Source organism: Gigantopelta aegis, unplaced genomic scaffold (assembly GCF_016097555.1).
Source record: "Gigantopelta aegis isolate Gae_Host unplaced genomic scaffold, Gae_host_genome ctg3560_pilon_pilon:::debris, whole genome shotgun sequence".
NCBI classification, from domain to species: domain Eukaryota; kingdom Metazoa; phylum Mollusca; class Gastropoda; order Neomphalida; family Peltospiridae; genus Gigantopelta; species Gigantopelta aegis.
In genome coordinates, this window is record NW_024533401.1 from 133,312 (window position 1) to 144,615 (window position 11,304).

The window sequence follows — 11,304 nt, forward strand, 5'->3', positions numbered from 1 at the left end:
TGATGAGGAGAGCATTTCTCCTTATCCCTAACAAGAAAAAACTCCCTTTTGGTTATTTACACTAAACATATCTTGCATAGCTAGGGATTATTGTATCAAAACAGGTGATGTAATTGTTAGTGGTGTATATCCACTGTAGCTGTCTTGGATTGGGTGACTAAGATGTGTATAAAATTACATAACAGAGTCCTGACTATTGCATTGAACAGAACATTAGGTCTTATCAATTCTCAGTGGTTTATAGTTAATACCTGTCCCTCAAACTATTGCACATAGTATTACTCTTTGTGAGATAATATGCCTTGAAAGTCCTAATCTCAAAGTGATTCCATTACATTTATGTCAACATAGTCAGTCGAAATTGAGTCATAGAATGCGATGCATATGCAACAAATATGTGTCTATATCTGAAGCGTCTCATTATCTCTTATCCCATTAGGATGAGAGTTTCGGACGGTGACATTTGTGGGGACAACGACAAATTCAGTAGGTACCATGACTCTATCTTTTATATACCAATATGCTAATCCAAAGTTATATGATTTTGGAACATAGAATTCTTCAGTACCACCGTGTTCACTGCAGTTGATATGATTAAGGAAACAAATTTGAACAAATGAGTGAAAAAAGAACAAATGAAAAAGAATAAATGCTGAGATTGCTCAAATACAAGATGACAACAGACGAAACAGTGAAAGGTCTGCTTAAAGAAATATTATAACTTAGGAAGAGATCCACGCAAAATACGTGAACCTCTAAGTGCTTTACCTCCGATAATCTCGAGCATCAAGAGCAAACTAAGTCGGTCAGAACCTGCTTTAGATGGTCTTCCTATAAAACCAATCCAAAAAAAACAATGTAAGTACTCTATATCCTGTCAAATCTCGCAGTTTACCTAGAAGATCATTTCCAGTTTTCCCTAAAGAGTCAAAGTAGGTCTTCTTCAAAAGAAATCTGATATGATAGTTTTCCTCTACAAGTTATCGTCCCTTATTGTTGTTGGTATTTGAAGTTATAGTGACAATTTGAAATGAATGAAGTAATCAGAGCTCAAGACCTAGATATGCATATTTTGTTGAATTTGAGTATTGTTAATATATTACCTTTTAAGTCAAGTGTGCTTATATTGCATTAAAAAAATAATTATTAATATAATATATGCCCTGTGATAGCCTAATATACCTATGAGTATACCTTTTGCTAGCATATTTTTTAATTATAATACTTCTTTTTAACTTTTGTAATAATTAATGTTGTAATAATTGTTATATGTCACATTTTAGTTGTTTGTGATTGTTGACTTTTTTAATGAGTGTGAAACTATTTTTAATGTGTCTTGTTAATATATTTTCTTTAAATTCTTTAATTCTTTTATTCAATTTAAACCACTATTTGAACAAGTGATATGAATAATTCATTATGTGAAAAATTTAACCTCCAAAATAATAATTACGGACTGAAGTCTCTGAATAATATTACAAATATGGTATTAAAAGGTTTTTTGATCAATTCCTCTAAGAACATTATAATTTTTACACAATATCGATATTTTTTTGATTGTATCGAGAGTGACTCGCTATATAACGGGCAAACAAAACTCTTAACATTCAAATGTTCCTCATTAATGTACGGCGGAGTCACTCGCGAATAATTCTATCGATACAAATAATTAAAGGGAGTCTCCCCCATGTGCATGGAATGTTTTTTTTTGATCGCGTCGCGATGTTGGCCTGTTGTCCTGAGTTGTTAGCGAACACGTCAACTATATCTTTTTCAGGTATTTTTCTTATTTATTTGTTTTTTAAAGTACAAAATTAACAGAGTACTAGATCAGTAGCTTGTTCCTGGTGATACTGGTCAGTTACTCTTCTTGAAGTTGAAGCCAGTGTTTTGAAAAAAGACTCGGCCATATCTCGGCCATATAGTGGTATAATAAAACCTTCTGACCAGGCAGTGGCTTTCTTGCAAGGAAGTCCATGCTTCAATAGGAAAACCTAAGATCCTAAAACTAATGTACGGGTAGTTTCATATGCCTAGGAATTTGAATGGGGAAAACTGTAGTAACGTTTGGTACTACAGGAATTGGGTGGCACCAATGAAAATACACTTTGTCATGTGACTATCACCTCAGGAAGTAATTATAACACAAAGGTTGAAGAGATGGATATAGAAAACGTCATTACATTTCATATAAAGAGTGAGGAAAGATCACAAAGTGATAAAATGTATTTGTTACTGAAAAGATTTAAGTGCTCTTCAATTTCTCATAATTGGTTTTACAATCACCTCTTCTACTTTCAATCTACGCTCATAAGAAATGCAAACCATATAGTTTCAGGGTCAGTAATAACATGGAACCACAAAACATAAGAGGAACAACTTTTCACCACAGATGATTGATTGGTTACATGTTCAAATCGTGAAACTGTCAAATGGTAATCAATCTATCATGAAATATTCAATGATTCCATTTGTATTTACCTACTTTTTAAATACAGTCTTCCAGACATTTCTTTTCCCTCTTTAATGTTTTGGTCAAGTGAAGATAATTATTGGTAGGCTAGCGCACAACACTTAGTGTTCCTCTATCAATAATCACTACAATTACTATATTAGGAAAAGTAATTTAAGGCAGTTGGAACTGAACAAAAGTGTTATTAATAACAAATTGTTTAACATCTCAACTGCCTGAAACTGCTTTCCTAATTGGGGATTATTCACTATAATCATTATTGATTAATTATAATTATGGATTGAGTTTTATACTACTATGAATTTATAATATTCTAGAATTTTCTCACTGACTACTGTGCTATCATGAGTGACTATTGCTAATCCAGTGACAGATATCTCCTAGTGTCTGAATCTTAGTGACCAGATGGATGAGGTGACATACTTTTCATGCATTATTATCTCTTATTAGATCCAAAGAGAACTCCCTTTATTATAATATTTAGCACACCTGTTTCCAAGAATTGCTAAAGTGATGTTGTTTTATCCTTTTTTGGCTTTACTAGTTGTTTAGTAATAGATATTGTTATGATTGACGCCTAAAGTATGAAGACATAACCTTGGTACTAAAGATACAATACTATTGCCACTTACTTCGCTATGGTATAGTCATAACTATATTGACTTTTAATGTATACATTCACACTTTTATAAAACATTTGCCCCCCCCCCCCCCCCCCCCCCCCCCTGACCCTTTTCCCACAACCATTGTGTGTAGGTATCTTGAGTATGGTCTTGAACCGGACAACTCATCACTAAAATAGAGTTATCTCTTCATATACCAGATCCTTATAACCCAACAAGCTCTACAGTTTGGGACACACTTCCTCAATACCATCAGTACCAACCACAGGGATGATGGAAATGGCAATGAACTCAGCAGTTGAATGCTCAAGTTCACTCAATTACAAGAGGATTTTAAAAGAACTGATGCTGAAAATAAGAAAAAGATTGAAATGTTAGAAAAAGAGATATATAAACTAAAGAATCGATCCAAACACAAACACCATGGATTACTTAATCCTATAAGCTCAAACATTAACAGCAAATTGAGTGCCTCAGAAAACTGCTTTGGACTCCTTTCTACAAAACCTATCTACAAAATCAAAGATGCGTTATCTGATATCACACAAAGTTTACTACTACTATTATTAGATCTCCACGTTCTCCTCAAAAGGTCAAGTAGGTCTTCTTCAAAAGAGAACCAATTTAGTTCCTCCTGTTCCAATGACACCTTGATAATGGTCTTCATTGTTGGTATTTTGAATGAAATTGTCTGAGTTTAATAATTCATATTTTTGAATCAATGGTTTTGGTTGCTAATATTGTTCATATGTCCTTTAAAGTCATTATGTACTTAACATCAAGTACATATAATGACATGTAACTTAATATCCTTAATTAAGAATGCTCTCCCTTTTATTGTGTGCTACCTTTTTTTATTGCTAGCTTCTTTAATTAGTAGTTTCCTTTATATCATGTATATTGCTAACTTCTTTATATAATTTTATAGTACTGTCCTGCTACTTTGTTATTGCTAACTTTTAATACTATTATATGCATAGATACTTTAATAGCTACTAGTGTGCTGTTTGATTTTATTAAAAATAATACAAATTATTATTTCAGATGCTACGTCATTTAATATTGTGTGTTTTATGAATATTTTTTATTTTATTTATTAAAACCCCTACAGTAAAGAGAGTACTTGAATTAAGAGAACAGACTAACAAAAAGAAGAATGTGAATAATTCGTTATGTGAAAATTTAACTTTCCAATAATAATTACAGACAAAAGTTTTCTGAATAATAAATTACAAATATCTAGTATTAAAAGGTTTTTTGATCAATTGCTTCTGGCACCATTCTCTCATAATCTTTACGTGATATCCATATCTTTTTAAATGTGTCAAGAGCTGCTAAAATTGAGCCACTAAATAGAAAACAAAATTCTTAATTTGTACACAAAAGATACTAGAGTATTTTAGACTATTTTATGGACTTTTGTTTTGTTTCCTGTTTCTTAGAAATGTTGTTTCCAAAATTAAACATAGTTAAACTTCTCTTATTAATAACATCCTTTTTGAAAGTGGGGCAAAGAAACAATAGAAAAAGCATCCTATTAGAGAGGTTCTACAATACTGCTATTATTGGTTTAAAATGTACTCAACTCAAACTTTATTTGAACAGAGTATGGCTCCTATATATGTTATTGTAATTGACTATGTAAGTATATATTGTAGTATCATATACTTACCCCATCCATGTTGAATATAGTCGATCTTGTGGAGCAGAGATCTAGAAGTGAGAATTAGAATGAAATACCAACAAGTCTCAGCATCAGACTTACTCTAATCTTAACAGCCGGAGGAGTGATTTTCTTCATTTCTGATAATAATCTATCTCCAAAACCTAATAAATATTGGCAATAAGTAGAACAAGGGACCACAATAATAATCTAAAGTCTACTATTATTTAACAAGTTTTTGGTATACCCTTTACAGACTGTCACTAGCTATTGATGGTATTCCAACCCAATATCACACACTATATGATACATGATACATAGAACATACCATACAAATACAAACATGTCATAAACTCAATTTAACTGGTCACTTTACTACCTTTAAACAATGTTGATCCTCCAGAGAGTACAATACTAGAATAAAATACTTTCCTCAAATCAAACATCAGACTTTTGAATAAGCATAGCCTAATCTACCTAAAAACATAACAAGTAGCACACATGACATGTAGTATTAGTACTATCTGATCAAGAGCACATGAGCGTCACAAACGAATATGAAGTAGCATCCAACTCACATTATATTTGTATTCTATTGTCAGAGATTATCCATATAAGGACAATGCAGTGAACAAGTATCTCTTTATTAAACAAGATGAGATGATGATACATCTGCTTTCTTTGTTTATTGGATTAAATTTAGAAAAACTCTTCATGGTAATTATATCCATTTAAAGCACACTTAACTAAGACATTACAGCCACAAGCTATTAAAATGGAAACACTTAGCAGTTATGTCCCATATATGGACATATATAGTTTTCAAGCCTTGATTTACAGCAGTTAGTTAAGGGAGTTGGATGCTCCTTCGCATTGCTTTGCGATGTCATGTGCTCTTGATCTGATACTAACTTCATGAATTCCTGTACTTTCTTCTCCTATTAAATGTGGTTGAAAGAGAACTTCAGGAGCTCTAAAACGTGCACGACCAACCTATATTGGGTAACATCAATAATACTCTCCACATTATGGAATTATACCTCAATAGTTGATCCATCTGGTAAGGTGTACAGTGAGGTCTGAGACTCTGATGATTCCTGTTGAAATAATGAACATTACATTTCAAGGATTATAAAACCAGTATTATGGATATATTATAATTAGAAGCATAAACTAAAGATACGGACACTCTTTTGTGGCTGTAGTGAAATATGACATATTGCCTAAGCAAAGACAAGGAACAGTAAACAATATGAATTATTGATTCTCTTTACTCACTTCTTCATTGACCGTACAACTTCAAATTCTGCCGATGTCTTAAAAACATGACCTTCTCTTCTCAGTAAAAGTTGTAAGTATCGTGTAACATCTTGGGGAGAGAGGAGGAAGAGAGAGAGAGAGGAGAGAGAGAGAGAGAGAGAGAAGAGAGAGAGAGAGAGAGAGAGAGAGGAGAGAGAGAGAGAGAGAGTGAGAAGAGAGAGAGAGAGGAGAGCTATGTTAAACTAGTTGTTAGTATTACATGTACCTTCCAGCTACATCTGATCTCATAATGAGTGAGGGTAGGGCAAATCCCTCGTATATTGGAACAGAATGAGTAACCCCATCACCTGAGTCTAATACAACACCTGTAGTCCGTCCAGTAGCATAACTAAATTCATCAAATAACATTTAATAGAAATATCATCATTAGCCAAAACTTACAGACTAAGAACTGCTTGCATAGATATGTAAATAGCTGGTACATTGAATGATTCAAAAAAGATCTTGACAAAATGATTGTAATTAAGTAATTATTAGTGAATTGAGTAGGGATTACCTCAGCTGCTTTACTCTATGTTTTCTTGGATTAAGAGGTGCTTCTGTTAATAAAACAGGATGCTAAATGACAAAGAAGACAGTTTGTAGTGGCAGTAAGTACATGTCTTTCTCTTACATCTTCGGAAACAGTTTGGACTTGGAGTTGATCTTTGAGTATACATACTACAACAAGTGAACTATATCCTATAATGTCATATATAATATACTCACATTTCCATATTTGTTCCATATCATTCCAATCAGTGACAATTCCATGCTAAAAAAGACCAAAAACCATTTTATGTACAATCAGTCAATATGTGATTAGTCAATTGGAAAGCCACACCCCACTTACTTCAATTGGATATCTTATGTTTAATAGACCTCTGTGTTCCTGTAATATAACCAATTTCATAATAATTATAAGCAGACTCCACCCACCCTCAGCTTTGGGTCCAATAAAAATGTCACCCTCCAAACCACCTGCCATTACTCTTTTGACATGTTTGGGTCGACCACACTAATTAATTAATAATTAATTAATTTAATAAAAGATAATAAATATACAAGTTAACTCACTAGCTAGAATATACGAACACGTGGCTCTTCATCTCCAGCAAATCCTGCCTTAATAATACCAGACCCCTAATGAACAAACAATAGAGTACCAATAATACTGGTGATATTAAGTTCAGGTTTTAAAAAGGTTGGGTCTATTCTAGGTCTCGAATTTCTCAATCTCATTGTCAAAAGGAGTCTAGAATGAGACTATAAAACTTTAAATTGAATTACAGGACCCAACTCTGGTGAGCCACTCACTAGAAACAGGTCAATAAAATACAAGCATGGATGGATTAATTAATGAGTGGTTTATAATAGATCTTATTATAATATTAAAAGTACCTAAAACTTACATTGTCACATCACAATAGGTTGACTGGTGATCAGATCATAAGACATTACTATACAATTGCTCTAACCCTAGCTTTACTAGAAACCGAACGTGTACGGTTATATACGGAGAGGTGTGGTTTAATAAGATGAAGTCGGACTTAAACGGAGTAATTGGATGAAGGTAGGTGTGGTTCTAATATGGATTATTCATTTCTGAAGCATGAGACTATCTTCTTTTCTCAATCTTAATCCTAGCAACGTTTTCTATATCCTACGAAACGTAAGGCTGAACTGTGCACTAATGAAATCTCCATTTTTCTTGAAGTTCTAGTAAGATCAGTGTTACTGCTTGTATTTTGGTGAGTAATTACTAATTATAGAACACCCCCTAATTGTATAGTCTCCTTCTAAGGGAGTATAGTTAATTTTGTATTGTACTGAAATTACTAATTATTATATATATACATTTATGTGTAAATGATAGCTTAAATTATGTTTTTTTATTAATTAAAACACTATTATCATGATTAAACTACTATATTATCAAATTCTCTAGTTTATACAGAGACTTTAGAACCATACATCGACCTATCCCTCCAGAACAATTATGGCATTATAAATATCCTCATCATGATAAACAATCTCTACACCCCTCCTTTTGTAGTACCTGTACAATATCTAAACTCCATATCTCTTATACAGGTAGTATCAACTGGTACTGCCAGCAAGTTTTATATTAGCATACTATATCTTTAATAGAGATATAACTGATTTATTTTTTACAAGGACTATTAGGTACAGTTAGATACCTGAATTAGTCTCATTATTTGATATTTTGTTAGGGTTAGTTCTAGTTTTGCAATAAATGGTGTTATTGTCAATGTCATCAAACTCTGTGTTGGAAGGTCAGTTAGATAGTGATATCCATTCTTGGTTGTCATGGTTACTTTTATTAGACCTAGACCAGATTTCTTTTATCGTTTTTCTCAATGGAGAGGTGACTCCAGACCTCCATGTAATGGTGACCCTGATGTTATCACAGATGGAGAAAAAAGCTTCCCTAGTGGACATACAGCATGTAAGGTTATAATATGATAATATATCATAATATTATTTAAGTTACATAATTCAGGGTCCATTAAATAGAAGGTTTTTCTTAAACTTATACCTTTGTTGGCATCTATATCAATTGTATGAGTTGCCCAAGTACATATTTATTAACCATTTATTAATGAATAGATACAACAAATACATCATAAATAATAAATTTATTAGATAAGAAAGTTGATAATTCTTTTTTCTTTAATTTCTATTCTTGCTAACATAGTAATGGACATCCATACTTTAATGTAAAAAAAACTAAGTTCAAATTTAAAGTTTAGTGTCTATAATATAATACCAGTAAAGAACATTAGTATAGTACAGTAAAGGAAATTAAATAATAGTACCATAAAGAGGCATTGTTATAGTGACATTCTAAGAACGTGCTATTATTACCAGTAAAGAACATTTGCCAAACTTAAAAATTTAATATCATTAGTAAACATTTGTTATTTCCATTACCATTAGGGATGTTTGTTGGGTTTTGCTTATCTAAGTCTCTATCTTGCTGGTAAACCCAATGTGTTTTTCTCAAGAGGGTAAGAGTCAATCTTGGCGACTTATCGCGGTGTTTAACCCCTCTGTTTCTGCTACTGTTGTGGGTTTATCAAGAATACAAGATAACATGCACCATTGGGAAGGTAACTCTCTCTATAAAACAGAAGTATATGAACTATCACTATTTATATCATTTTATATATTACAAGTAATCAAGAGGTTCATTTTGTTATTTTAGATGTTGCTGTTGGTGGCTTCTTAGGTAAGTCTATATCATAATGTCTAACGAGTCTGTTGTTCATTGTATACTTTCTGTTCAAACACTTTACAAACTTTTATATCAAGGTTTTGTAATTGCTGTTTTCTCTGCTATCACCACCATTATCCTTCGATCTTCCAAGCTAATGCATTATCTCCTATCCAATTCGAAGCTCCCAAGATCACTTCGTTACCTTCACTAATAGTGTGTTAATGATGGCTCCAAGTAGAAATCAGTTACCTCATATACCTAGTAAAGCACAGCTAACAGAAGTGAAGACATTGTAAACAATATCATCATTTGTCAGCAGCTATTTCTACAATGATATTTATTAATCAGTTATTATAATTGATTTTTATAATCAAAATTAAGTTTGACAACAATTAACTTAAAACTTTTTTTTAAATTTTGATGATAAATGCTTATTCTATAAATTTAGGAGCACATGTATACACAACTACAGTGTCATTGTTCCACTGGCTTGGTAGGCCACTATATTGAACTGACACAACTCACAGACAAAATCATAGAGTGTATAAGATGTTGCCATTCTTCATTAAGAAGACGCTCAACAGTTGCAAATGCATCCTCAAAAGTTTTCATTGCTGTTTGACTCCCACCACTGTTGAGAACTCTACTTGGGTCTTTTTTTTCACTTGCTGTTTGACTAACTTTTGAAAAGCATTTGATCTTGTTGCAGCATGGTCTGTAGCAGACATAAACTCATTCCAATAATACACAGTTTTTTCAGTATTGCAGTTGCCTCCATCATCTCTTGCAGGGTTTTTATTTTCTTTCAGATTCATCATTAAGGTCACGGATTTAGAAGATATTTTGCCACTTCATTTTCTCTTTGCTGGATATTTGTGCTTCTTATTTTGTATTTTGTTTTCTAAAGAGCTTTTTTCACCTTCATATTCATTAACTTTTCTCTTTCATTTCTAATTACTGAAGCATTATCTTCAATTACTTCTCGAATGCATAGTATTTGACCCATATACGGGTACCCACCACCATTTTTTCACTTCATCTCTCCTTTTTCTCAGCATATCTCTTTTTTTCTTCTGCTACTCTCCTGTTTTTCTTCTGCTTTTGATTTTAAATATTCATAAGTTCAACTTCACTTCGTCTCGAGGCCATCTCTTTCTCCAGCCTTCTGAATATGCCTGCGCTCTTGTGCTTCTTCAATTGTAATTGTTCCATTCCTTCATTAGCTTCTCTTGTTGATATCTTGCATATATCTCTAAAGCTTCAAGTCGACGGATGTATAATTTCTGTCACGGTTGATAATCGCTGCTTTGTTGTTTGACTTCAATGTTTCCTTGAAGCCTCCTTAACTTTTCCTAAAGAAACTAGCTTGCTAACTTCGTCTGCAGTCTCTAAACACTGTGATCCACTGACATTTATTTTTGGCTGAAACATATGACTATAAATGCCACTTCATTCTGCATATCATAGTCATTTGTCATAAGAAAACATTCAATATCTTGAAATGGGCACTTACAGAAATTGCAAAGTCCTTGAAATCATCTGACATAACTGGATGCCATTCTCAGCAATTCGATGCAGTTGAGTGTCAGATCTAGAAATGTGCTCGATATAATGGCAAGATACCTTTTTAACAGCTATCCACCCCTGCATGGTTTGTATCACTTTTCTGTTTGAGAACATCAAATTGGTTCAGGGGTCATATCTGTAGCTGTAGCTGAGGCTTTGATTTCCTTTGCTATTCGTTTTAGCATCTGGAAATGTTCTGCTATCTTTCCCAAAATAACTGATTTGATATATCATTTCACTGATATACGAACAGCTTCTTATATCCTCTGACTCGTTTATACCAACTAGTGGGTGATTTAAATCTGATGAAATTCCAGCATTAGCTAAAAAAAACGATTGGATGTATGGCGATAATAACTGAGACGGAATTTCCGCTTCCTTATTCTTCTCCAAGACAATACGTAACACTTCAGCTACCCACATCTGCCGATTTCTTTAT

At 32.9% G+C, this 11,304-nt stretch overlaps 1 protein-coding gene and 1 pseudogene across 1 annotated transcript; one reads left to right on the forward strand and one right to left on the reverse strand.

Annotated features, from left to right (window-relative positions):
* Positions 1–4,341: 4,341 nt before the first annotated feature.
* On the reverse strand, positions 4,342–7,516 carry LOC121392235 (annotated as a pseudogene).
* A 235-nt stretch (positions 7,517–7,751) lies between these two features.
* Positions 7,752–9,192, forward strand: LOC121392240 (phospholipid phosphatase 5-like; the record flags this gene model as incomplete). The annotated part of the gene is given in 5 exon segments (XM_041523553.1): positions 7,752–7,780; positions 8,305–8,355; positions 8,407–8,533; positions 9,020–9,073; positions 9,075–9,192. Coding segments are annotated over 5 exon segments (379 nt in total), but the record flags the coding sequence as incomplete, so codon positions are not given.
* Positions 9,193–11,304: the final 2,112 nt, after the last annotated feature.